This window comes from Leishmania martiniquensis, chromosome 35 (assembly GCF_017916325.1).
Source record: "Leishmania martiniquensis isolate LSCM1 chromosome 35, whole genome shotgun sequence".
NCBI classification, from domain to species: Eukaryota; Euglenozoa; class Kinetoplastea; order Trypanosomatida; family Trypanosomatidae; genus Leishmania; species Leishmania martiniquensis.
This window is the reverse complement of record NC_090170.1, coordinates 840,512-867,500: the sequence shown is the minus strand read 5'-3', so window position 1 is coordinate 867,500 and position 26,989 is coordinate 840,512. Positions and strand designations below refer to the sequence as shown.

The window sequence follows — 26,989 nt, the reverse complement described above, 5'->3', positions numbered from 1 at the left end:
GCTCAGAAGGAGGGGGGAGTAGGGGGGAGGTAATCGGAAAGAGAGAGAGAGAGAAGTTGTAATAGGGAAGTATGGAGATGCCAGCACAAGACAGGTCAGCTTTCCGAGTGAGGGCGTACGTGTGTCCCCGTCGTAATATGTGAATGGATGTGCAATGATGGGGAGAGGGACAGGGGCCAGTGAGCCGACCAGAGACGCGCGAGGGCAGAAGACCGGCGTAGTGATTACGGAAAGAAGCGTTCCCCAACAAAAAGAATAGGGTGAAAAGTGGGTGAACGAAAGAGGAAGTTGTAGTTGCCGAAGGGCTGTTAAACTCCTTTTCGCTTTCGATGCATATCGCCGGCTTTTCCATGTTCAACGAACACGATGGCAGTTCAAGGCTGTGGTGAGAAGGGGAAGAGGGGGAAGCATGAGTACCGGAGCTGGCCCCGCGCCTCTAAAGGGCTCTCGCCTGTGTACTACTCGCCGGGGAAAGAAAAGGGTGTCGGTACCCCGCCACCACCACCCTCTTTCTCATGAGCGGATGTGCGCTCAAATGTGTGTGTGTGTAGCGTTTTTTTTTTGCTTTCCATTCCTTGAAGAAACCCATTCGCAGTTATTTGTCAGAGAGGCGGGGAGGTGGAGCTCTTTCATAGCCTAATGGCCGCGGCAGCATCGTGAAAGAGAAGAGACGGCTACAAAGAAAAACATGCGAGGGAAAATCAATACGGCACAGAGAGTAAAAGAATGGACCAGAACGTACAGTAAAGGGGAGGGCGCGGCGCACAAGGAGAGATGAAGGGCTGAGAAAAAAAAAGAAAAAAGGCGCCCATACCCCTCCCCCACGTGCCAAAGAGAGTGAGGGAAGGGGGGCGTGGTCTAACGAGAGCAGGCTACACCTGCACGAGCTCATACATGACAGACCTGCGTCCACCGATGGAGACCTCCGCGGGGAAGAGGGAGTACGCCGAAAGAACATGGTCGACATGCTCGTATCGGCGGTTTCGCCCGTCTTGACGCTTACTCTTGAAGACATGCCAAGATCGCACAGAAGCGCGAGGGGGAAATTGAGGCCTTCATAGAGAAAGCAAACGAAAAAAAGGGAGAGGGCCATGCACACAGAGAGGCCGTCACGCCCACATACACACACAAACACATATATACACACAAAGGCGTGCACGGATATTTCCATATGTGTATGGGTAGAAAAAAAAGGGTGAGAGCTTCCCGTAGCGCGGTCCTTGCACCTGCTTCAGGCGCACTTTACTGTGTATTCCTCTTCTCGGGAGATATATACATATGTGTGAGTTTGTATTCGCCTAACTTCCTGCCTCGCGTTCGTGGTGCTTCGCGATCCGACTACCCCCCTCTCCCTTTTTTCCTGCCGTTTCTCTAGGCCCCCGCCCTCTTGCTCTCGGAGCTGTCGCGCAAGCCTTCGTCAACGTATGAGCGGGGAGGACGCTTAGAGGGCAAGAGGGAGAGAGAGGGGAAGAAAAAAAGGGTAGAAGGGGCGCAGCCTGACGTCTTGGGAGAAGGGCGAAAGGCGCGCAGCGGAAACTGAGCGCAGGCAAAGAAGCAGGCCCGAAAAGGGGGGCGCAGCAGCACCCATGAGGAGCCACACAACCGAGAACGTGCACAGATCGGAGGATACATGGCGGAGAAACGTATAATGATCTAATGCTCCCGGGAAAGCATTCCATCGTGGAGCTCGAGGTGACTCGAAAAGCGAACGTGCAGAGGGGAGGAGGAGGAGGAAGACGGGGGAGGGAAGGTGCGCGCACGCCCCAAGTAACGCAACAGGCATCGCACGATTCGCCAGTGGTAACCAAAGGACCACTCTCATCTGCGCGTGAAGCTCGCACCACACCTCGAGCAGAGTGCATCCCTTCACCCCCCCGCTCCCACCCCACCCACCCACAAACCTGACCTTGCATCACCCCTCCTCTCGGAGGCAGTGCTACTGTATACCTGTGCGCACCTCCCCCTCAGAGGCTGTATACGGTGAATGGGAGCGGAAGAAAGAAAGGAAGTCAGCGCAGATCACGCTAGCACACGCAAGGCGGTCAGCAGTGATGCAAGTTCCCCAACAGGCTTCCGCATAGCACCGCTGGCCTTGCCGCGCGCTCCCTAAGCATTCACCGCCTTTACAAGCACCAGAGGTAACGAGAAAAAGCGGCGTATGTCACGAGTACAACTCCAACATTGCGCTTTTCTCTCTGCACAGTCGACATCAGCCCCGCTCCGTCACTGCCACGCATGCGCCAGCTTCTGCACGTGCAATGAGCGACAGCCTCAACAGGAAATCCGGAGAGGGGAGGACAGAAAAGGCCCACGCCCCCCCCAGATGCGTCACTGGGCTTCGCGATTGCACTCCCCGGGGAAAAAGGTCATTGTTCTCTTTCTCCTCCTTCCTTTACCCGCTTCCTGCACCAAGAGACGCACGCTCCGATGTCCCTACAAAAAAAAGAAGGCAGGAACCAACGTGCGCATGGTTCCGCCCTTCATGTCACCCCTACTTGCTCGGGTACTGCGCAGCCTTCTGCTGCTCAAGCAGCTCAGCGAACTTCGCCTTGAAGTGCTCCGAGTGCTCGTGCATCTTCTTGTTGAACTTGTCCGTGTGCTCCTGGATCATGCGCTCGAACTTATGGTAGTGCTCCTTCATCTCGGGCGACAGCGTCGATTCGTCCGGCTTGTCCGCAAAGAACTTGGCGTTCTGCTCCTGCATCTTCTTGTTGAACTCCTCATCCAGGCGCTCCAGCTTCGCCGCAAACTCCTCGTACGTCGTGGCCATGGCTCAGAAGGAGGGGGGAGTAGGGGGGAGGTAATCGGAAAGAGAGACAGAGAAAGGAAAGGGAGGGGACGGGGGGATGCTGTATATGTGTGCGTGTGCGTGTGCATAAAAGTGAAAATGCGGAGCCGACAACAAACAGCAGAAGATATGCAGAAAGAACCGATAAGAGAGGGCTCCGGTAGAAGCACGCAGAAACAGACATGCGCCAGCGCAGAACATCAGCGAATGAAGTGAGGTGAGCGCGCAAGTCGGCAAGTTCACACAAGGCACCTGCATGAACAGGAAGGGGAGGGGTATTCGGGTACCGCGTACAACGGAGGCTCACATTCCATTGCCACAGTCGCCGCACACAAGCTGAAGAGGAACAAAAATCGTTGCCCAATCCTGCAGCGCCGCACTTTAATATTATTTTGAGCAGCCAACAGAAAGAGACAAGATAGAGTTCCCCTAGATTCGAAGGCGAGCTCGAGGAGGCCCGTGCGTCGGGCGCGTGTGCCGTGCTTTGCGCGACTCCCGATGAACTGTACCCAAGGCGGCCCACACAAGTGCACAAACAGCAAAGCGTGCGCGCATATGTGTGCGCCTGTGAGCACCCGAGTACTGGCCGTTTATTTTTTGCTGGCCTTGAATGCCCCTCTCCCTTCCGCGGCAAGGATAGGCGACCTCCTTCCTTGAAGCTCACCAGCCCAATACTGTGGATGGACTCCTGCGTGGCAGTTTCTCGTTATCATCGACTTGGAGGCGAGTCGAGCAAAGGGAAAAAATCGAGAAGAGATGACCACAGAAACGAGCCGAAGAACAAAAAGGAGAAAGAAGAGAGCCCACAAAGCTCACTTGTCGAACAGAAAAGGGGGGAAAGGAGGAGGACACACGCACTCTTCACGAACACACACCGATAGACAGAAGGCGGTGCAGGGGAAATGCGAAAGGTGCCAAAGAGCGAAGGAGAGGTAGAGAAACGAGATGAAACACGGCACCGCGCCGAATACCACAACAACAAAACTAAAGGCGACCCTACGCGAGCGCGAGTGCAAAAGCGCTCGCGCAACTGCTGCCACACAGCAGAAGGGAAAGTGGCACTCAGGCCAAGCAAACGCAGACGACACGTTGAGGCCTGCATGCGCGAAAAGGGAACAACAAGCCATCTGGGCTCCACGTGCCTGCAGCGACGCTTACTGTTACTTTGATGTCAGCTTCCCTGAGTACGCATGTTTTTCTCCTCCGGCCGCCGGCCTCGCCACTCCCTGTGGTGCGCCTGCCTCTCCACATCCTCGTGCGCTGCTGCTGCTGCTGCGAGAAAAGAGGACCAGAAGCCACACACCCATCCATTGAGCTTGCGCACCATCCCCGCAACGCCCCTCCTCTCTACCTCTCCTTTGAAGCCATTGGCGCTGCATTGTTTCTGCTCGCCCTCGCTTCTCTTCAATACAAACGGGAATGGCAACTCTTCTTCTTCGTTTCGCTCTCTCTCAGATGTTAGCATTTCTGCAATGTTTCCCTTTTTTCTTTTTCTTTTTTCCTGTTTTTGTTTACTCCGCTTCCCCAACTCATCCGTCCATTTTTTTGGCTGCTTCGTTGCATTTTAGTGTGCACAGCGTCCGCTCTTTGGTACTCCTTTCTTACTGTTATCGTTTCATTCCTCCTCTCGCCCTCTTTTGAAACGTCGACTTTACGCGCACGCACCTGCACACACACGCACATACTTTTACACACGCACGCACGCACGCACACGACCAAGAAGTTCATGCACACTCATGCCCTCAACCGCGCAGGGGGAAGCAGAAACGGAGACAGAGAGAAGCGTGGAGTTCGCAAAAATAAATCAAAAAGAGACGCTCGAAAAGAAGAGTGGTCTGCTGCACCCTTCCGTTCTCTTATCCTTGTCAATGTCTACTTCACCCTGCCGTCCTCTCTCCCTCATTCAAATCATTCTGCTGGTATCGTTGTCTATTGCGTTATGTGAGCTACCTGCCAGAGCTTCGCAAATCTTTTTCTTTTTGTTCGCGCCCCCTCTCTGGTTTCTCCTCTGCGCCCTCAGCGGCCACTTTTGGCCCTCTCTCCCTCCCCCCCCCCCACGCCTTCGCTCGCTCCTTCTCCTCTCTCAGCAAAGAGGAGGAGACCCCCACATACAGCGCACAGCCTCTCGTCATTTCTGCCATCGCTGAAAAAAAAAAGAAAAGAAAAAAGGAAGAAATAGTGCATATTTCATCTCTGTTGTTTTTCATCTCTTCCCGTCTACGTTGCCATGCAAAATGGCTGAGCGGCACCCTCGAAAGGGGAGACGTTGCCTGAGCCGCACATAAACCGCATGGACAAGCAGCGATGGTCCCCTTCGTAGGTCACACCACAACGAGGCTTACAGAGGAAAAAATTAAAGGAACTAAACCACCTTTCGACAGCGAGCAAGCCATTCTTATCACTGCCTTCGACAGCAAAGATTGTACATGCAAAGAAAAAAAGCGACCCTCTTCGGGTGATAATCCAATGTTTCCCCTTTGCGCTTTGCTCTTTCCCGTTTATTTCGTTCGGTCTCGTTGTCTGCGTGTGCGGTCGCGTCGAAGACGTGGGAGAGCCCCCACATTCGTTCCTTCTCGCTGGCCCCTCCTCTTGCGTGCCTTATCGGGGAAGGAGGGGGAGGGGGGAGGGTCGCTCGTCTACTTCTCTGAGCATCGCAGCGTTTCTTTTCCCTACCCTCTCATCCCTCATATCCAAGTAGCCCGCCATCGCCCTCAGCAGTCTCGACAGCGATACGGCCGCCGCTGATGCCGTCTCAGAAGAGATGTGCGACACTGTGGCTGAGAGCGGCTTCGCTTTCGCTGCCGCCCATTTGGTGGTACCAAACTCGTGGACCAGTGGGAGACGAGTGCGTATATCTTCGCCCACAACCCGCCGCTTCGCTTCCTGCCCGTGGAGGAGGGGCGCCGCATCAAATGCGTTGAGCTCGAAATACTGAAGGGAAAGAGAAAGAGGCACAAGAAAGCGTCGAGGTGTGAAGCCGAGGTCCATCCCTCAACGAGCCTGTTCGTACGCCCTCCCCCCTCCCCTCCCTTCCACACTCGCACTTCTCTCGTGCCCCCCCAATTCTGCGCCAAAAGACCTGCAAAAGCGGGTGCTCACCTGCACACAGGGAGAATGTGGGTAAAAGCGAGAGGTACCACTCTGGGGCAAGAGGGGGGGTAGGGGAAGAAGCCAAGAAGGGAATACGGGAAAAGCCGTACAAGACTGCAAGCAGAGAGGGTCAACTACCATGCGCGCACAGACCCCCACGCACAGCTACAGGGCACCAAACACACGCTACTCCGATGCCAAAAGCGAGACACTCCGCCGACCCACATGCACGCACACACAGAGAAAGAGTAATAGAGGGAGCGGGAAAAAAGGGGGGTGCCGAGGAGGGAGAGTCCGTAAATGAAGCACCCCAGAGGAGGTAGGCGAGTAGAAACATACACTGGCGAAGGAGATCGCAGGAAAGAGAGCCACAATCGAAGAGCAAATAAAGCGAAGAGCATACAACGCATGGAAGGGAGAGGAGGAGAGGGAAAAAAGGGGGAGTGAGGTTAAACGGGAGCCGCGTTCTATGACTGTTTTTTTTTTCGTTTCAGCCGCTGTCGCTTTGTTTCTGTTGTGCAACAAGGACGCACGCTGGTGAATTTGCTCGAGTACTATTTGCCTTTCATTCCTCGCTATCCCGCACCCTCTCCCCTCCATCTCTCTCCCGCCCATTGTGTTTCTGCCTTCTTTTTGGCAGTTCTTTTTTTTTTCAAGGAGGGGGGTACGTGGGTGTGTGTGTGTGTGTGTGTGTGCGTGCGTGCGTTTCCATCTCGCTCGCTCTCTCTGCATGACTAAATGCGCGTGCTTGCGCATAGCGTGGTGTAGCACGATCTAGATAGAGGGAAGCGAAGACGTGAAAAACGTCGGTAGAGATGAAAAAACAGAGATGCAGAAGAAAGACGTAAAGAGACAGTACACACGAGAGGGTACAGGCGGTAGAGTTGATAAGAGGGAGAGAGGGAGGGGAGAGGGTGGGTACGATAGTGCATGTTAAGTTGGTTGGTTGTGACGACAAGACATGAAAGAGGCGCCGCCGACTAGCAAACACAAACACAAGCATACACACACACACACGTACAAGCAGGTACTTTCACGCAAGCACGCGGGATAGAGATGCAAGGAAACACACGTCAAAAGGTGGGACAGCGAGAAGCAGTTAACGACAGGAGAGAGAGAGCTGGCAGGGCAGTTTGCCGTAGTGCACGCTCACTAAGGTAGAGCGAGTTGTTCAGTGGCTGTATTGTCGCTTTCCACGATCGCACCGCGAACGCAGATGCATATCAGTGGATGCGCAGAGGGAGCCCAGCGTAGGTGTGACGAGAAAGCGAAAAGAGCGGCAGTAAGAAGCTGAGTTCTGATATCCCTCGCCACCGTCGGCTTCAACTCAAGCCCTAAAAGGATCGACAACGAAAAAAAAAGCGAAAGCGTCTCAAAGGGAAAAAGGCGCGACACGCTCGAGCCCTGACCTCATGCTAGCATGCTCAGCCACAGAGAGAAGGGTAGACAGCTGGAGAGAGGGGGGTCAAAGTAAAAAAAAGAAAAAGATCTGCTGAGGAGGCGGAGGCCTGACGCCAGAGAGAGGGAGAAAGTCACAGGGAAAAGTAGAGTCGACAAGAAACGAACCAGAAGGGTGAGCAACCGCTACTACTACAGAACTACACAAAGAAAAGATCGCACAAGAACAAAAAGGCACCGATTATAAGATCCTCAAAAAGAAAAAAGAAACAAATCTCTTTGCTTCGTCACCCCTTTTTCGCTTTTAAACGCTTCTGTGCTGCTGTTGTGATGCTTGGCTGATTTTTTTTGATTGCTCGGTTTTTATATATCCTTCAAAAAAATGGCGAACCAGCGAGCGTGCAAACGCACAGAGAAAGAGACGCACACAGACAGGCCATCGAGGATCACAAGAGCACAAGGTGAAACGCAAATGAGGCGGGGACAACACATATAGGCACACGCGCAGACACAGGCAGACACACGAACACTTATGTGGGCACGCACGGACGAACACAGACATGCATGCACACCAACTCGCCTTACTTTCGACAAAAGGAAAAAATGCAATAGGAAATAACGTACAAAAGGGGCGGAGTGGAGGGGGAGGGGGGTACTGAAAAAGAGGGCGGCGATCCGAAGCTGCAAGAGAGCGTCACATGCACACGGGCACACGCGCACAGGAGACTAGGAGAGCGATATGCCCAGATGGAAAGACAGTTTGCCTATTCTTTTCGTTGAGCTGCAGTGAGAGGAACGAAGACGACAGAGAAAACAGAAAGCGCCAAAAGATCCCGCACCTACCGCGCGCCTCCCTCTTCTTTTGGTCTTCCGCAGGGATACTCGGCATCTCTTTGCAGGTTTTCGGGGGGTACGGGTGAGGCGGTCCGTGCGTTGCCCCCGTGCCTTCTTAGACGTTAGAAAAGAGAAGCGAAGAAGCGAAAAGAAAAAAAAGCGATCCAGAGAGGGGGAAGAATGAGGAAGCCATAAACGAAACCACAAGAAGGCCCCTCATAGAGCCTTATGTATCCTCCCCTCCGTTTCGCCCTCGTGTTCCCCTCCTGCTTCCTGTTAGCGGCCCTCTTCGCTCACGAGTATCCTCGGTGGACTGCCTCTCGCCTCTCCCCTCGCCCCTCTCGTCCGCAGCGTGTCCCACTCACCCATCCAAGTCCATCCCCACATCAAAAAAGGAAAAAAACGTTCCTCGCTTCCCTCACTGATTGTTTTGAAAAAAGGGGGCCTTTATTTCTCTTTTGTCTCCTGTCAGCCCTTTCCATCGCGCTCTGCCTTTCGTTCGCTGTGTAAGTGTGGATTGGCGCGTGTGTTCGTGTGTGTGTGTGTGTGCCACATTGCAACATCCCACACACAAAGGCCGAAAGGAAGAGGAGAACAACAGAACGAAAGGCAGGACGGCAGAAGGGGTGGAGTCAGGGGGGGAGAGGGCAAAGTCAGCCGAGATGCTGTCACGGATACGAACACCCCTGGGTCGGGGTAACAAGGGAGGTGAGTGTCTACACACATGTGGGCACGCAGGCCAAACTAAAAATGAAGAGGAGTACCGGCGGCGCGGGAAGGCCGGCCTCCATAGATCACAGCACGCGCAGGAGTCGTGAGAGGGAGGCGTCTGTACACACAGGATTGGAGAGGTCGCGGATAGTAAGGCGGTTCCCAGCGCTACGCAGCTGAGGTTCGCCAGCGGGGCGCCCACAAAGAGCCTCTCTCCACGCATGCCCATGCCAACTCGCCCGCTGTTTTCCCATTGTGCTTTGCGTTCAACGTCCCGCTCCCTTTCCGATCTTGACTGCAGCAGCTGTTGGCGGATCATCACGGATTTCCCACCTCCTTATCTCCTCTCCTTCATCTACAAAACCGCAAGTAGCTGCCCTCCAGCTGTTCCGCATCCTCACGGCTGCCACCTGCCGTTTGTCTAAAAAAAGGGGGGCTATCAATTCATGAAGAGAGGATGATGATGTTCACAACTGTCTCCGCTCCCTCAAACAAAAGGGTGTGAAGAGGTGTAGATGCGCTCAACTACAACGCCTTGTTGTCGAGACGCACATTCATGGCGCGGTTCGCCATCTCGATGCCGTCAAACTCAGCAATGGCAATCTGCGCCTCATCCTCGGACTTCATGACAACGATGCCCATGCCGCGGCTCTTCCCGTTGCGCCCCAAGATAATCTCAGCGCGCTCGACCAAACCCACCTGCTGGAACGTCTCGCGCAAAGCGCTGTTTGTGCAGTCGAAGGGAAGGTTCGAGACGAAAAGCTTACGGCCCACCTCTGGCACCTGCTGACTGCGCGGCTTGGGCAGCGGCTCCGCGCCGTTCATCTCGGTCACCTCCGCACCACCCACCTGGTACGGTGCTCCACGGCCATAGGCACTACCCGCCATGGTGTGGCGGTTGTACCCAGCTGCAGCACCGGAAGCCGCCGTGCCTGGGTAGTAACCACCAGCCGTGTACTGGCCGCGGGTCTGGGGAGCGCTGCTCCCGTAGGCAGGCATCATGTCACGCTGCACCAGTGGAGGGCGCGGGCCGTCGTCGAACTTGCGCACGATCAGCCGGCGACCCTCGAAGTCGGTCTCGTTAAACATGCGGATGGCGTTCTCGGCGCCTTCCGGGGTCATCATGGTGACCAGAGCCGAGCCCTTCGGGCGCCCAGTGCGGTCGGCGATGAGGTCGGTATAACGCACCTTGCCGGCGTTACGGAAGTAGTCTTTCACATGCTGCCACGGGGTCTGGAAGGGAAGGTTGCCGACGAAGAGGATCGTGCCCTGGTTTCGGCGGAAGTTGTCGTTGTCACCGACGTTTTGGGCGTCGTCATTGGACCCATGTGAGCGGTGCTCCTCCATCATTTTCTCAAGGGTAGCGCGGAGTATTCTTTTTAGTTCGAAAGTAAAAGGCAACGAGGTAACGTGCGGCAATGCACGTAGGGACAGCAAGATCACACAAGCACACAAAGATACACGCAGAGCGGCAAAGCACGGGCGCCGAGCGATCACGAGTAACCGAAGCACACAGACGAAAACACGCTTGCACGGGAGAGAGAGGCGCAAGAGGCGGCTGTGAGAAGTCTGTCCTACTTCTGTCTTGGTGGAACTGTGAGACAACAAACGAAAGAGAGGAAGCTCGTTAGACAAACAAAAGTGACCGAGAGACAACAACGACCAAGAGAAAACAGAGACAGGTAACACAAAACAAAATCGTCAAGGACAGAGTACGTACAACCAACTGTGTGTGGGTGTGTGGGTGTGCGTGTGTGTTTCATAAAACGTGCGCGAAGAAGAGAGAAATAAAGTTTCGTTTTCCTCGCCCAGTCCCCCCATGTAGGGCGTGGCGGTGGTGATGGGATGAGGGAGGGGAGAAGTAAAAAGCACAGGTAGAAAAAAGAGATGGAGAGAAAGAGAGGGAGGAGGAAAGAGGAAGAGGGAGGGGGGAGTGGAGAGGGCGTATGTATGAGCGCCAACGCGTTTGCGCGTGTGTGGGATTTATAAGATGGATAGTGGAGAGAAGAGAGAAGGAAAAGTGAGAGACAACAGTCACCCTTCATCTGAGCGCGCCCAAAGACATGTGCCATTGCCTAGGCATACTTCTGTATGTGTGTATGTGTGCTAGCCATTCCTCATGGCATCCGCTCTACCCTGACGACAGCGTCCGGCGCCTTCTGCCAAACCCAGCATCGTCTCCCCCCCTCTTTCTCCCGCGGCCTCGGCCCGATTCCCTGCCTCCGTAGCAGAGGAAGTCACGAACGGAGATGCTCTTCGTTGTCTTTCGCTGAGGAATTTGCAACGATCCACGACCAACACCTTCGCTGTTGACTCTCCCTCGCTACACGTCAATGGCTTGGCAATGCGAAGAGAAGGACATCAGAGAGTAAGAGGGGAGAGGGCGACCATGCAGCTCCACCCCGCCACTTACCTGCCACAGGATTCGAAGTGAGCGAGGGTTAGGGAAGGCGGAGGGAGTATGGGGCTCAGCGAACGCATCTCGAGATAATCCTCCTCCTCACTGGTCGAGCCTGAGCGGGGGGACAACTCTTTTGTGGTTTGGTTTGTTTGCTGGGAAAGAAGAAGTAAAAAGAAAAAAGGAGATGAACGCGCATGCAGCACCAGAGACAATCACACGCACGCGCGCACGCCTGCACGCGAAATTAGCGCGGTCACAGGAATGCCGCCCTCCCCCCCACACCCTAATTGGGAACCTTCAGCTTGCCCTCCTGGACCTTGGCCTGGATGTCGCGCGGGCTCTCGCCATCGACGGTGCAGCCGATGGACACGGCCGTGCCCAGCACCTCCATCACGACAGCCTTGAGGTCGCTACCCATGGACTTGGACTGCGCCTCCTTGGCGATCTTGATGATCTCCGCGAATGCGATGTTGCCGCTGTGCTTGATGTTCTTGACCTTCTTGCGGTCGCGCGGCGGCTCCTTCAGTGCGCGGATGAGACGAGACGCCACGGATGGCGTCACCATCACTGTCGCCACACGGTTCTTGACGCGCAGCTCGCAGGTGACCTTCAGACCCTTCCAGTCCTTGGTGCACTTGGCGATATCCTCGCCGATCTTCTTGGCGTTGAGACCGAGCGGACCGACCTTCGGGGCCAGGGAGGCCGTCGCCGCCACCTCCCCACCGACGGCGCGCACCACCACGATGATCTCCTGGTTGGGGTCGAACTTGGGCGGCATGGAAAAGTGTCCTCCTCACACAAAGTAAACGAATGTACCTGTCACACCCTGCCGTCATCATTTGTTTTTTTTTCAAGGAAATTGTTTGATTCGTATGTGCACGCAGCGCGCGCGTCGCAAAGGAGTAATGAGAGAGGGAGGTGGGTTGAGGAATGCAAGCGTCCGCGGACGAGACGCACGGAGAGAGAGGGAAGGGAGGGAAGCGACCGCGGCTGAGCCTCTCAGTGGCACTGAAACGCGAGCGCCCTTCACAATGAGCTCTCCGGTGAGCAGAAAGGGAGAAGCCTAGGCGAGGGCACGCCCTGCCAGTCGGACACCGCACCCGTTCTTGTCTCCGCAGCTTTCTAATTAGGGTATATCATACGGCGGCAGTGCTGCGCCCTTGCTCATGTGCCTGCCTCCTATGCGATATGGCCCTTGTCTACTTTCCCCTGTGCCGTGCAGTCCCCTCCGAAAAGGAAACCTGCACAGCTGCCGCTATCGTTGTTCGCGTGCGTGTTCTGTACAGTTGCCGATGCCCGTGGGCGACACGCGCGCCTACTCCTCGGCTCAGCGAAGACCGTGCGCCAGGCGGGGGTGAACGATAGAGGAGGGGGCGCCGAGGAAGGAGCAGGCGGGAGAGCAAAGCAAAGATCAGCGCGGTGCTCATTCACCGAGAACTGCAACAGAGGCATTCGTGATGAGGGCCCATGTCAGCCTCGCGCCGATGACAAGGCGGGTGCCGGCGCCCTCGTAAAGGTGAAAGGAATTGTCTCGGCATTCCACGTGTGGGGATCGCGATAGAGCCGAGAGGCTACCTTACTAGCGCCCTTCTCCCTTTCCTTGGTCTGGTCGGCCTCGTCATCATCCTCGTCGCTGCAGCTCGGCGTTTCCTTCTCGAGAAAACGCAAATTCGCTGCCTCCACTGAGATGGGTACCTTGGGCACGTAACCGGGATAGACTTCGGCGGCGTCCTGCACCACGTAACGCACCGCAAAGCGGCTCTCGGTGTAGCTGCAGGTAACAGCTGTCGTGTCTTCCGACTCTTGGGCGTTCTCAGGACGCCTTTTTGTGTACAGTTTGGTACTCGCACTCGTGTTTACTAGGTTCGCGTGGTTGCTCATGATCAAGTACATGTAGCGCTCCCCAGCTGCGTCAGTGGGGGCCTCGGCTGATACCTCGCCGCGCCCCTCCTCCGATTCGAGCGCGTAGGCTACGCGTCGAGCCGTGGTGTCGAGTAGCCACGCGAGTGTGTCGTAGAGCAGGTCCCACGAGTGGGTAGCAAGCACCTCGGCGGGTGACGGCATCGTGATGAGCGACTCTGCCGGTCGCTTCTGCAAATGCCGACGACTGAAGCACCATGACTGGAAAGTCAGCCGCTCGACAGTCAAGACCTCCATGCAAGGGCACCCCTGCTCCGCCTCCTTCTTGCCCTGCTGCCCCGCTGGCTCGTCCCTGTGCGCTTTTTCCGCGAATTGCACGCGGTGCAGGAGCACCGTTGCGGTGGGAAAGCACGCAAACAGTAAGTCCAACTGCAGCATCTCCCGAGGGGACAGCATCTCTAGCAACCAGCGGCACGGGGTTGCAGTCTCCGCTAGCGACGCCACGGCGAACTCGGAGCTAGCGGCGGACGGCGACGCCTTTGGCGATGGCGAGCGTGCGTGGGGTCTGACGGCGGAAGTGACGTTGAGGTGCTCCATCTTTGCCATGATGATCACGGATGAGGCTGTTTGCAGCGGCTCATTTTCAGGTGCCGACGAAGGAGCCGCGGCAACAGGCGCTGCAACGTGAAAGACAAGAGGAGGAGCGGCCTCAGAGGGAGGTTCTTGTGGGTCCAGCAAGCCTTCCGCAGTGGTGCTCATGGCATTGCCGCTCGCCCCATCCATCATTGGCTGCGCAGTTGCCTGTCTCGCCTTGATGTCCCGTGAGACACCGGTGCTGCGTGAGAGGTACACAGTGGCAGCACTAGGAGCCGCTTTTCCCGTCTCCGTGAAGGTGCTCGGTTGGTTTCCAGCGTCGCTCCTCGGCCGTTCACTCTGTGCGGCACGGTAGATCAGATACTCCGCGGCGGCTACCTGAATGCTGTGTCGACTTTCTGCCACATTAGGGACCGGCGCGCCGACGACCACGTGCGCGTGGTAAGCCCCGCGAGCAGGCGTAACACTGTCGCTGCGACTCGATTCAGGCCTGCGCGTCACTCGAGCACAGATGGGAATCCGAAAAGACGTGCGAGGCTCCTCGGTGTCAACGTGCGCAGCAAACAGCTTGAGCATCGCCTCAAAAGATATAGACAGAGACACCGAAGCGACTAAGTCTGTACTGCCTCCGTCAGCACTGGCCTCTCCCCCCTTGCCTTGGTACTTCGACACTTGCCAGCCAAGGCGTGGAAGGAGTTGGTGAGCAACGTACGCATGCAGTGCTGCCGTGGACAGCGGCGTGAGACTCGCAGCAGCAGCAGCATCAACATACAGATGAGCCGCGAAGGCAGGAGCAGCAGGGGGAGCTGTCCTGTCGCTGCTACCGTGATTGTCAGAGACTCTTCCGCCGTCCCCTGCGTCTGACTCATCACCATTGTCGTCTAGTCTGTGCTGCGGCAGAGACGCAAGCAACAGGGATGTCGATCCGTGCAACACAGTAACAGAGGGCGGGTGTGCTGCGGCAGCGGAAGAAACCTTGAGCGCGTTGTCTGCCTCGAAGGAGCGGTTGTGCGGGCTAACGCCAGCGGCACCGCTGCCGGCAGACGGTGCCACTGTGAGGCTTCGAATTTGCGGATTCGGGAAGGGGGAAGCGACACCATTCTGCTGGGCATTGTACAGCTTCACCATATGCCACTGAAGGACGCGTAGACTCGGAAAGCGTCTCTGAAAGAGCTGCAGTGGTGTCGCCCCCTGCAAAGCATCTCGCTGAGCTTCATCCATAGCGCCGTAAGCCAAGTTTCCCCGGCCCCGGTCGTCCTCGGCGGCATCTGAAGCCGCGGAAGCGCTCGACTCTGGGGCGCTACCCAACAGTAGCAGCCCCTCGCTCTCCTTCGTCTTGGCATCATCGAGGAAGGAAACGAGTCGCTGCCGCATGTGCCGCACGCGACGATACTGTGCAAAGCTAGTCAGCGCGCTGCCGAGACGCGCGTACGTTGTTGTGTGATGATCGGGCGAGAGCTGCACCACGTGGGACACCGCCTCTCGCCGCAGAGCCTCGAGGAACAGCCGTTGCTCCTGCTGAACCACTTTCAACACCTCCGCAGAGTTCGGCGGCGCTGACGGGGAGGGCTGGTGTCGAAGCCACTCAAGTACGAGCCCGCGGTAGCGCCGATGCTGGCCAACTGTCAGGCACGAATTGAACTCGTCCACTCTCTTCGCCCTTGCGGTGGCGACCTCGGCGCCTTCCAACAATGATCCTCTTGGCGGATGCAACAAGACGGCCCTCCTAAACTCCTCTTCTTCCTCCGCGAGGACGCGCCGGCAGTGCGCCACATTCACCAGCCGGTACACGTCCTGCTCACACCTTGCCGGCTCGTTGAAGAGCTCAGCAAGGTACCGCGCTGTGGCAGCATCCTCCACAGCCGCAGATGCGCTGAGCTGCGACGGGGGAGCGCCTAGGAGAGCACTGCCTCCATCGGTATCGCCCACGGCCGCACGGTCGTCTTCCTCGGCACTCACAATTTCCAACACGGCGGAAACGGCCGGCGCGCATGCCTCATTGGTGATAGCAGAGCGATGACGCTTTCCATAAGGAGTGTGCCCTTCGCGGAAGTACACGGCTGTAGATGCCTCCATGTCTGCCGTAGAGCTCGGCAGTGCATGGCCAGGGGGTAGCAACGGAATGCTCACGTTAGGGAATGCGAGCGTGGTCGCCTTTGCTGGTGGGGACATAGTGAGAGCCGCCCCTTGCCCAGCCCCAGCCTGCGCCGTGGATACCGGAGGAGGCATGAGAAGGGAAGAGAACCGAAGACTCGACTGGGGTGCACAAGGGTTGAAGCAGCGAGAGATCGTGCACACGATAAATAAAGCATCGCAACGCGCGCACGTAGAGGCACGCGATGGTGATGGGCAGCAGCGGTAACCCGGAGAGAGAGAAGGAAATAGAAAAGGGGGGCGGTGGCATCTCGATCGAGAGTGCTCGTGTCGTCCTGTCCGAGGCCGCAGGAATATCGGCAGGGAAGAGCTGCAGGCATATGCGCCGCTGTTCGAGTACGCGAGTGGGCCCGTTGACCGCCAGACGCTGCATCTGATATTTGTTTTTCGTTTCCCTCACAAAAGGTGAGACGCACAGTGCATGAGGAGGCAGCAAGGCGGGCAGAGAAGCGATGAAGCAGAGTCGCAGTGCTCACACGCTCGCACGCATCCCGTACGGCAGGGCCGCTGCAGCGGCGGCCCGTGTCACCTCACTGCCAGCCAGTCGGAGCGAGTATGGGGAGACAGCACATTTTCTGATGCCGTCCTCTCCACCTCAGTTTTCAGGCGACGGTCATTCATTTGGCCTTCCTTCGGTGGGGGCGTTCCCCTCCCTCTCCTCCTCTTCTGTTGATAGCAGAGGGCTGGAGGCTTGATTCACGGCAAGCGCGCCGCACAACAGCACATGAAAAGAGGCGCTGGACTGGGTACTCACACATCTATCACTCACTCTCTAAATGCGAAGTACGTGCGCACACACATACACGTTACGCTCGCCTCCCCTCGCCCCTCTCGAGCTCCCATTTCGGCCCCTTTCACCTTTTGGTACGTCGCGACACCCTCCCACGCATGATCGGCAAGGGCAGTCGTAGCTCATCAACACCAGCAACTGATCCCAAGACGTCTTTGTGCTCCCTCGACTGATCTGCATTGCCACGCCCGCCCTAGCGCACTGGCTTCTATGCGACAGGGATAGGAACAAGTTTCAGCATGGAAGAGTTGCCGTACCCTACGGCAGCCTGCTCACAGCCTGTACTTTTCGTTTAGTGTGTGTGTGTGCGTATGGGGGGGAGCTTGCTGCTTATTGTGGAACCGCTTCGTCTGGCTTCTTCGCGGCCGCGCCGGTCTGCGGCTTCAGCGCGGGCACTACGCGTGCCATCAGCCACTTGTTGTACTCCTCTATATATGTCGGGCTGCGAGCGTCTGCCGAGACGCAGTTAACACCACTTTCCGGACCGTATTCCCCACTGCAGAGGTAGTAGCCGCCTTGTACCATATCCGTGTCCTCCACCGCCGCCTTGAGCGTCGACTGCGCAGACTCGAACCACGTCTTCCCAAAGACCAAAGAAGGGTAGTAGAGGAAGTAGTCGAGCACCCATGGAGCGAAGATGTCGCGGTAGAGGTAGGTGGTGATGATGCCGGGGTGCGTGCAGGCGACATAGATCTTGAGTTGGTCCCGCCGGCTTGTCTCGAGGGTTGCCGCAAGGTTCTGAGCAGGGTCTGCAGCAGTGCGGTTTGCGGCGGGCTTGCGCAAAGCGGACGTCTTCGCCGCAGTTTTTTCGACGAAGCGCATCGTCGCGACCTGCCGCGCCAGGAGTCGCGTATTCCACATGACGCACAGTTTGGAAAGGCCATAATAACCGACAAAACTGGCCCAGCTAAAGTCTCGAAGGTAATAAGGGCCACGCACAGGCTTGTCACCCTTCTCCTCATCATGGTCGTCTTCAGCGAGCACTTCGGCGGCCCGCTCGTCGAGCCCATGGATCATCTCGATAGGATTGTAGCGAGTTTGGCGGCCAGGGCCAAGGAAGGTGTGGCAGCTCGACGCCACATTCACGATGCGCGACGTGACTGACGTCTTTTCTGCCGTTTCATCCAACAAAGGGAGCATCAGCTGGGTGAATAAATACGGGCCCACTGCGTTCGCCGCTATCATACACTCCATCGAGCACCACGCCGCGGACGATGCAGCGACGGATACCCTGCCTTTCTTCAACTCGTCCACCTCGCCGACAAAGTGCAGATGCCGGTGCATCGCACCAGCCGCCATGACGAGGAGAGCCACCGGCAGCTGCGTCTTGACCGCCACCAGTTCTTTCACGTAGGCGCGGATCGACGCATCCGATCGCAGGTCGACGGTACCGAGTACCTTCACCGAGCCCCTCGCGTTGGATTTCTGCAAGCGGCGCTCTATAGCCTTTTTCGAGTGAAGCAGTCGATCAACTTTGCGCGCCGCAAGCACCACGGTCCATCCGTGCTCTGCAAGCTGCATCGCCGTGCTATAGCCGACACCAGAGGTGGCCCCTACAACAAGAGCCACACGGCCTGTGAAGTCCACACCGGGGGGCCACTGGCACATCTTACCCTTGGCCGCTGCGCGGCATGCGAGGATGCAGCTGCAGAGAAGGACGATGATGTCAGCCGCATTCAGCTCTCGAGCCCAGCCAATCTTGAAGAAGTAGAAGACCCCATACACGAGAACGAACAGCACCATCAAAGAAAACGCCGCCACCTCGGACGCGAAAAGATGAAACATTCTTGCCTTGACCGTGTGAGTCCTTCACCATCTCTGCACCACAAGCGCAAGAGTGCGAAGAGAGGGGAAAACTATGCGGCGTAGAGCGCCTCAAGATGAGAATAGCACACAAAAATAAAAAGGAAATGGATAATAAGGCTGAGAAGGAACCTAACGATGCAAGCTCGGTCGTGCCGATTGGAAAGAGCTTCGATGATAGGCACGCCCATATCCTCGCATGCAGTGTAAAGCGAGTGAGAAGGGAGTCAGTGTGGTGATGCGTGTCTGTGTCGCCTATGCTGCTACTGTCGATGTGACCATTGAAGGCGGCCCGTTCATATTCTGCTAGACCGTCGGAAAGGGGAAGAGCAACAATGAAAGGAAGATGAGCGGCGAGGGAGACGCCGCAGGAGAGACGCAACCCGAAAAGCGGCAAAGGAGAGAGACAAAGGAAAAGGAGGGATGTGCGAGAGAGGGAGGGGAGGAGGGTGACGGCTGTTACCAAGCGAGTTCCTGCACTGACAAGATGCCATGCACTCTTCAGCTTTGCATGTTCCCTTCGCCTTTAGCTCATAGCGCTTCCGCGCAACGCTGCCCCGCAAAGGGAAAACAAAAGAATGCACACGAGCCCGACAGTTACTCAGCAGAGGCCCCAAGAGGGGCTTGAGCGACGTTCCAATAGCGTTCTTAGTCGCGGCAGTGTGTGTGCCTGGGGCAAAGTGGCCCAACGCCCTCTAGCGATGCTCTTTCTTTTCGTTCTGTGCGCCGCGCACTCAGAAACGCAACAGCCTCAGGCAACGAAAAAAGTGTTACCGTCTTGCCTATCCTGTACCGCCTCCGTTTCTTTACACGCTGAGTACAAAGACCATACCGCGCGTCCTCCAGCCTCCATTCTGCATTCCATTTTTTTTCTCTTGCAACGCTCTTCATATTAACCTTCTCCCCGATAAGTGTTTGCCACAGGCGCAGAACTGCTCAAGGGCTCGAGGCCAAGAGGGATCGCATCGTGCGTGACGGCGGGTTGCTGGCAGAAAGGAAAAAAGAGATGACAGGTTCGTCGGGAATGGGTAGTACAGTGGCGGCAATGCCTGAAGAATTAGATGACGGCTGGGGGGGGGGGGGAACACGCGAATAGATCGAGCGCTGCGTGGGTGCCTGCGCGTTCCACACCAGCCCCCATCCCCAATTTAATGGAAAAGCGTCAACTTGGCTTGGCCATCACGCAAGCACATCTGTAGACGTACACACGTACTCAGAGGTGCCCGCATTCCGTTAGGAGGAAGAAGCAAAAAAACATATCACGACGGGCGCGGCAGCAAGACTAAAGTGAGAGGGCTGAAAGGAGACACACGCGATCAGAGTAACCGCACTGCCAGCTGTCACCCAAGAGCATTGCGCGAAAGAGGCGACCACTGACACACAGTAACAGCGTGGCCTCAGCGCCGTCCTTTTTTTTTTTGCGTCTTTCTTTTCACTTTGACGTCAGCGCTTTTCTGTGTCCTTGAGCAACTTAGCAAGCGCGCCACAATTTTCATCTACTAGCGTTCGTGCGTCCGTCACCTTGCCTCTGTCGCAGCATGTGCGCCATACAAACAAAAGGGAAAAAGAGGGGTGAAAGAGCGATACTTATGTATATACATATATACATGCATATACATATATATGTATATGCATGTGTGTAGAAAGAGCTTCTGCAAGCGGAAGAAATGAATCGGAGGTCCACATACCAACAGCGAGAGAGAGAGAGAGACTGAGTGTGAATGCAACAAGGCCCTTGCCCCTTCACTTTTTTTCTTGCTTCACTGATGCATCTCAAACATCGACGCATTATCAGGGAGAACCGGAAAGCACACGCAGACGGGAAAAGGGGGAAAAGAAAGGAATAGATGAAGGGCGCACGTGGGCAATGAGATTCGCCCATATGTTACCCATTCTTTTTTCCTGCTTTTCGCTTCTGCCCCATTGCGAAAGAAAAAATGAAAATGGTGTGCGAACCAAACGAAAAAGGGAGCGAAAGGCCACCACGTCCATGGCGCGAGTAGGCGAAAAAATGAGAACGACCGGAGGGTGAGTCCATCGTGAGAAGGTGGAGAAAGCAGAAAGAAAAGCGAGGCGCAGCGGCGCTTTCACTCGAACACGTATCGTGCGTGCGTGAATAGCCCCGGCAGAAGCGACAGTCACATACGTGCGATGAGATATTGAAAAGACGGAGGCGTTCGAGAAAGCTGCTCAAAGAATGAAAAATGCGACGCACACAGCGACCTCCTCACCAGCACTGCTTGCTTCGCCATTCGTAGCTCACGCGGCCCCGCACACATCTTTGAACACCTTCTCCACCCTCTCCTCGTACGCGCGCTTGCGCTCTTCGGTGATGAAGCTGCTTTGAAACGAATTGAGCACGAGCTGCTTTAGCGTGGATGGAGTGAGTCGGCCCGACTCGGCGAGAATCCGGAAACTCTCTCGCACATCGCCGCCAAAGTATGCGGGATCATCCGAGTTGATGGTGACGCAAAGCCCCTCTTCTAAAATGAGATCCATCACCACCGCACCGCATGTCGCACGATCCTTAAAGACCTTGAGGGCTACGTTCGACGTCGGGCACACTGTCAACGGGACTCGCTTCTCACGCAAGTCCTTGCACAGCGCCAGGTCAAGACGGGCGGCCACACCGTGATCGATGCGGTCCACCGTCAGCATATTCACTGCGTCCTGCATGTAACCTGGTGGCCCTTCCTCGCCCGCGTGCGCCACAAGGAATGGTACCTTCAGCTCGTCTCGGCAGTAGCGGTAGAGCCGCGCGAACTTTTCCGGAGGGTGGCCCACTTCTGAAGAGTCCAGACCCACCGCCACAAACGCCTTCGCTGCAAACAACTCACGGATGTACTGGCCATTATCAGGGTGATTGTCATCGCGCACGAGCGCAAGGCACTCCTCCTCGGAGAGATGGCGAAGGAAACTGAAGATGAGTGCTATACTGACTCCGAACTCGGCCTCGCCGCGGCGAAATCCCTTCATCAGCCCATCGTAGAGCACGCGAAACGTAATGCCTCGGCTGAGGTGGCCCTGAGGGTCGAAAAAGGGCTCAGCGTGACAGATGCGGCTATCGTGCATCATGCGCGTATAGGCGTACGCTAGATCAGCAAAGTCGTCCTCGGTGATGAGGACAGACATGCCTTCATAATAGAGGTCGAGAAACGACTGCAGATCAGCGAAGCTATAGGCTGCACGAACCTCCTCCACTGTCTTGTACGGAGTCTGCACCCCATTCTTCTTTGCCAGCTCAAAAAGCAGTTCTGGACTCAGCGTTCCCTCAATGTGCACGTGCAGCTCTGCCTTGGGCAAAGCCTCGATGAGATGCTCAAGAAGAGCCGCATCCGCCGCCATCATTGCGCGTGTCCATGCAAATGTGAAGAGTGACGCCCTTCAGCACCACGTCGGTAAGAGAGAAATCGGCACGTACAATTGAAGAGAAGGGGAAGCGTGTGTGAGCAGATTTGAACACGATGCTAGCAAGAAGAGGAAAGCTGCTCCCTTTGGCCTCTCAGGTCTTCTTTCTGATCTCTTCAGCAAAGGAAAGCCTTCGAAAAAAGGAAGGCAAGCACGGCTTGAGAGACAAGAGTTCAATATCCTTCAACCTTAGCAGTCCTCCGCTTACAAGGCGTGTATGCGTGTGTGTGTGTGTGTGTGTATGCTTGGAGAGGATAAGGCATTGAATGTACCTTTACCTCGGAAGGAAACAGAAGTCAATGTCACCGCGGCAAGCACCCTTCTCACTCGCTTGCGTACGCGCGGGCAGCTGAAGGGGGCAAGGGAGATGTAAGAGTGCGCGCGAAAGGCGCACGTTGAAGTCGAGGGAGAGGAGGAGAAGAGGGGGCAGAGAAGGGACGGCTATCGGGGCCAGAGGGGTGAAATGTACGGTCGCGCCGTGTGAGGGGGGTTGATGGGCATGTAGGCATATATGCGGCGATGACATTTTGCGACACGCAGGAATGTGTCAAAATATAGCTTAGAAGCGAGGGCACTCCACTGGCGCTTCGAAAGTCGCTGATCGGCGATAATGCTGTGGACAGTGTGAGACCGACGCCAGTGCAAGAGAGGCATGCTTTGCTCTTTTTTTTTCACGACCCATTCTGTTTTGTGGCACCTCGCGTCCTACGCATGCTCGGACGATATGCACCACTAGAAATAGTGAATGGAGAGGAAGAGTTACGCTTAGTTGGAAATCGCGCGCCTCAACCGGCTTTCTCGCCCCTCCAGCAAACGTTCGAGCACATGGGGGGAGAGAAGCGGCCTTGGAAGGGGACACGTAGAAGAGGAGAGGGAGAGAGAGGGGAGGGGGGAGGGGTGATTGTCTACCAGAGAAAATGAGAGCCTCGAGCACAATAAGAGGAAAATAAAGAGCGGAAGAGAAATGTACCGAGAACCCCCCCCGGCACCATAAGAGTGGATTCCCAAGGCTGAAAGAAGGCGTTTTGATCTCTACACTTGCTTTAGGGATGCTGTAAAGCAAGCGACGCAGTATCGACAACGCGAACGCGGTATAAGCACAGGCACAGCAAAGATGCAGTAGAGGGGGGGAGGGGGAGCACAGTGTAGGAACATGTCAAGGTGGCTAATCAGACTCTGTCACCACTGTACGGCAATAGGCAAAGTTGTAAAGGAAATGATAATAATATGTCAGAGGCGCTCCCACCAAACGCCCACACGCGCAGTTGACCGTGTGTGACACGGTGAGCTACGCGTCTCATCGCTTGCAGCAACTCCTTACGTCTTAGGCGAGGCCGACCTGCTTCCGACCCCACTGCAAAATCGCTGTGGCCTCACTCAAGTCCCAGCCGTACGCAAGCAGCAGTTTCGTTGTCTGATCCGCGCATTCCACAAAGTATGGGCTCACCGCATCCGGGTTTCTTGTCGGTTTCTCGCCAGACGGCGACACCAGCTCCAGCTCCTCGCGCGGGCACATGGCGCAGTGCAGCGTCGTCTGCGCACCCTCCTCTGAAGTCTTGAGGAACAGGAGCGAAACCCAAGCAAAAATGGTATTCAAAAGGCCGCTTAGCATATCTCGAGAGAAATTGGTAGCAACGCAGCCGGGATGCAGCGAGCAAGCGTAGACACGGTGTGCCTCATCCTTCGTATCTCGGTACCGGCGCGCAATATCGTGGGCGTGGTAGGTGTTCAGTAGCTTGCTAGTGCCGTAACGGGTGAAGGCGCGCCTCGCAGAATCAGACTGAAGTGGACCACATGATTTCTCAGCACCCTGATTGAGGTCCTTCAACGCGTTGAACAGCTTTCCTGCAATGAGGCCGTTGCACATCGAGAACGCTGTAGTCGACTTCCACAAGCCAAAGCAGCCTGGAAGAAGGAGAGACTGTGGGACACGGTGGGCCTCGCTGGATACATACACAACACGACCGCCGTTCTTCTCCAACACCGGCAGCAACAGCTCCGTCAGCAGAAGCGGGCCGAGAAAATTGACGGCAATAAGCAACTCCAAGTTGGGATTAAATCGGGAGAAGGTCAGGTCTTTTCGCATGCAGCCTGCGTTATTCACCAGCACCTGTACGTTTCGCTGCCCGTACTTCTTCACCACCCACTCTGCGAAGGTGCGCACGCTGTTGAAGTCCTCGCACTCCAGCGGCACTTGGCCCTCCACGAGCACCGAGGCAGGCGAGTGCGCGTACCGGTGCGGCTGAGCACGACGGCGGTTCTCCGCCTCCTGCCGAATCCGCTCAATAGTCTGCTGCGCCAGCACGGCCGACCGGCACGTCGCCACGACCTCGTAGCCCTCTGCCGCCAGCCCCACAGCAGTCCAGTAGCCAATTCCGCTGTTCGTTCCCGTCACGATGGCCACGGGCCGCTTTGCCAGCGGCATGTCGCGCGACATTACGAAGCGGGCATGCGCCTGTTTGTCTGCAGTGTCTGCATCCGTCACAGGGCGCGCGTGATTCACGGAGCCCCGTGACACCAGGCGGCTCGCCACAATCCACAGTGGAATGACAGCTGTGAGGAGCTTCCGGGGTATAAAGAAGCAAGCAGCAGACGTTGCCGCACCCAACAAACACGCGCTCCACTCGCTCTTGTATCCAAAGTTCAGCATCGTAGCAGCCTTTTCGCAGATTCTGTATATATATATATATGTGTGTGTGTAGATGTGTATAAGCACAGTGCAGTTTTGGGCGCACTTTGTTTAGCTGCTTCTGCTTGTCTGGACGAAAAGGTGAGAGAGGCCCGCTTATGGGTGCCGAGCATGTCGTGAAGAATGAAGAGATTTGCGCGAGAGTTTGTTAAAAGGATGAGATAGCAGTAAGCGAGACGAGAAAACGAATAAAATGGAATTGACCGCGTTCATTTCACGATGCTGCGCAGCTCCTCACGGCGCGTCAAAGTCTTCACCAACGTCGACACCATATTGTGAAAAGCGTACTTCAATATGCTTCCGCGCCCTCAAGCACGCGTTCCTTTGCGGATACATTCGTCGGTATAATACCTCGCACAACGAGGGTGACTTCCGCGGCTGCATTTCAGGCTCAGTATCTGAGCAGAGAGCAACGAAGGAAAAAAGACCTAGCGGCCACCGCGTCTGTCCGATCCGAGAATGATCCGCTCTGATTGAGTGGTCCGTCTTTTAGAGCCGATACGCAGTTCGTACCTACAGAACGGCATGAAAAGAGGTCCACATGCACAACAACAAAGGAAACGGCTTGAAGCGTCTAGCAAGCGTCATGATGGCGAGCTTCACAATGGCCCGCGAAGATCGCGAATGCGACGTTCCTCAGGAGTCACTCCCGGCTCTCGAGCGCTGCTCCGTTTGAGTGCTTCGTAGTCTCCCTCATCCCACACCTCATCTCCCTCGGCATATGTCAGCTCCACCGACGGGTCTTGCAAATGTCTCACGTAGTGCTCGACCAAAAACTGATTGCGGTAGCGCTGCTCAGCAACACGCAGTGCTTCGGTCATTTCCTCATCATTGTAGCCTTCTTCAGTGTTCGCTTCATCTACCTCGATGGCGGAAGAACATGCCGCTGCGGAAAGCGCATCAGCACTGTCGTGTGCAAAATGTACGCTATCCGAGTCCGCCATCATGGCACTAAGAGACTCGGCCGTGAAACTGCCATTTTCTGGTGACGGCGGTGAGCTCAATACAGCCTTGCCATCGCCCTTCGATTCAGATGTGCCTGTTTGGACCGAGGGATCTCTTGACGAGCTAGCTGGCGATAGAAGAAGAATTTCGCCAATGTGAACAAATGGTGACCCTTCAGCGCCTGTGATAGGAAGCTCCACAAGAGGGTCACCCGCTAGTACAACCCGAACGGGATTGATTCCCGAGATGTAGCGTTCCAGCGTTCCCTGCAAGGATTTCGGTGCACCAAGAGAAATTGTGTTGGACACCTCGAATCCCCGTTGGGAAAGCAGAAGCGACAACACCAAGCCTACCGCCCCGCCAACCGCGTGGCCGATCACCACAGTGCTGCGTGTAGGATGCAGTGGGGAGTCCTGCAGAAGGGCATCGCAAATGCGAGTTGCCATTGAAAGGTACTGGCAGTGAAACATCGTCTTCTGAATCTCCTCGCTTTCGCTGATTTCGACACGCTCCACTTCCTGCGCCCAGTCGTAGCTGCCTGTGTCACCCCCATCCTGTCGGGTGCAGCAAATGTACACTACCTGTTTGTTGTAAGTCTCGTCCACTTCCACGACTAAGTGATCGCGACCGACGCGTAGATACACGGCAGATACGCCACTTCGACCGCCAGCTATTGACTCCGTCATCTCCGAGGGCGCCAAAAAAATAAGTGAGGTTCGCTGATTATGCTCCCCCACAGCTGTCCGATGAACGAGTAGTAGTCGCTCGGCATAAGGCAACAGCGCCTGTTGCATGATTCGATTTTGACGCTCGCTCGTAACGTCCTCTGCAGCCTCGTAATGAGAAGACCTTTTGGCTTCGTGATCCAGAAACGAGAGAATGCTAGACTCCATCATTTGCTGATACCATCGGTTCCCCACACCTGCAGAGAGAACCTGAAGCACTGACGTTAAGTGCACGTTGCCTGGCGCCTTGTAGAGAGCCTGAGAAAGGGCGCGAGTACGATCGATTTGCATGGAGATATATCTCTGATACTGTTGCAGTAGCTTTGCTTGAGTGTAACTACTTGTAGTGCTGCAGCGCCTTTTCGATCCCTGTTCGCCGGCGCGTCGTTCCAAAGTTCGCAAAGCGTCTGCGAGTTGGCGATTCTGCTTCTCTGCTTCCTGGCCAAAGCGCTGAGAGACGTAATGCAGTAAACCCGCGCCATTGTAGAGCGCGCATTCCTGGGCGGACCGTGACGCGGCGCGATAAAGATCGCGGTACGCTCGTATAGACTCCGACCGCAGTGACATATTCGTACACTACAGCATAAAACACGCAGATAAAAGTCACCCTAGGTCGATCATTGAAGAGGTTTCAGTTCGGAAAGAAACCGGGAAGAGAATCACCAATAATAGCAGATGGGAAGAAGAGCGTAGCTATAGCAACACAGAAGAATTTGTCACCGTAATCGGCACATTCAATAACAGAAGCCCAGGGCAAAGAGGTCGAATCTCTTTCAAAAGTTGCCCGCTACAGTCGCTA

The 26,989-nt window shown here is 55.9% G+C and overlaps 8 protein-coding genes across 8 annotated transcripts; all 8 read right to left on the bottom strand.

Annotated features, from left to right (window-relative positions):
* Window positions 1-2,491: 2,491 nt before the first annotated feature.
* Window positions 2,492-2,770, bottom strand: LSCM1_00977 (uncharacterized protein; the record flags this gene model as incomplete). Its single annotated transcript, XM_067318603.1, has 1 exon — window positions 2,492-2,770. One exon carries the CDS (start codon window positions 2,768-2,770, stop codon window positions 2,492-2,494), a length of 279 nt encoding a protein of 92 aa, XP_067174708.1.
* Window positions 2,771-9,346: 6,576 nt separating this feature from the next.
* Window positions 9,347-10,171, bottom strand: LSCM1_00976 (uncharacterized protein; the record flags this gene model as incomplete). The annotated part of the gene is made up of 1 exon (XM_067318602.1): window positions 9,347-10,171. One exon carries the CDS (start codon window positions 10,169-10,171, stop codon window positions 9,347-9,349), a length of 825 nt encoding a protein of 274 aa, XP_067174707.1.
* A 1,334-nt stretch (window positions 10,172-11,505) lies between these two features.
* LSCM1_00975 (uncharacterized protein) lies at window positions 11,506-12,000 on the bottom strand (the record flags this gene model as incomplete). The annotated part of the gene is made up of 1 exon (XM_067318601.1): window positions 11,506-12,000. One exon carries the CDS (start codon window positions 11,998-12,000, stop codon window positions 11,506-11,508), a length of 495 nt encoding a protein of 164 aa, XP_067174706.1.
* A 692-nt stretch (window positions 12,001-12,692) lies between these two features.
* Window positions 12,693-15,905, bottom strand: LSCM1_00974 (uncharacterized protein; the record flags this gene model as incomplete). The annotated part of the gene is made up of 1 exon (XM_067318600.1): window positions 12,693-15,905. The coding sequence occupies one exon, from the start codon at window positions 15,903-15,905 to the stop codon at window positions 12,693-12,695; it is 3,213 nt and encodes a 1,070-aa protein (XP_067174705.1).
* A 1,045-nt stretch (window positions 15,906-16,950) lies between these two features.
* Window positions 16,951-18,405, bottom strand: LSCM1_00973 (uncharacterized protein; the record flags this gene model as incomplete). Its single annotated transcript, XM_067318599.1, has 1 exon — window positions 16,951-18,405. The coding sequence occupies one exon, from the start codon at window positions 18,403-18,405 to the stop codon at window positions 16,951-16,953; it is 1,455 nt and encodes a 484-aa protein (XP_067174704.1).
* A 2,277-nt stretch (window positions 18,406-20,682) lies between these two features.
* LSCM1_00972 (uncharacterized protein) lies at window positions 20,683-21,768 on the bottom strand (the record flags this gene model as incomplete). The annotated part of the gene is made up of 1 exon (XM_067318598.1): window positions 20,683-21,768. One exon carries the CDS (start codon window positions 21,766-21,768, stop codon window positions 20,683-20,685), a length of 1,086 nt encoding a protein of 361 aa, XP_067174703.1.
* A 1,387-nt stretch (window positions 21,769-23,155) lies between these two features.
* LSCM1_00971 (uncharacterized protein) lies at window positions 23,156-24,481 on the bottom strand (the record flags this gene model as incomplete). The annotated part of the gene is made up of 1 exon (XM_067318597.1): window positions 23,156-24,481. One exon carries the CDS (start codon window positions 24,479-24,481, stop codon window positions 23,156-23,158), a length of 1,326 nt encoding a protein of 441 aa, XP_067174702.1.
* A 638-nt stretch (window positions 24,482-25,119) lies between these two features.
* LSCM1_00970 (uncharacterized protein) lies at window positions 25,120-26,757 on the bottom strand (the record flags this gene model as incomplete). Its single annotated transcript, XM_067318596.1, has 1 exon — window positions 25,120-26,757. The coding sequence occupies one exon, from the start codon at window positions 26,755-26,757 to the stop codon at window positions 25,120-25,122; it is 1,638 nt and encodes a 545-aa protein (XP_067174701.1).
* Between the last annotated feature and the right edge of the window lie 232 nt (window positions 26,758-26,989).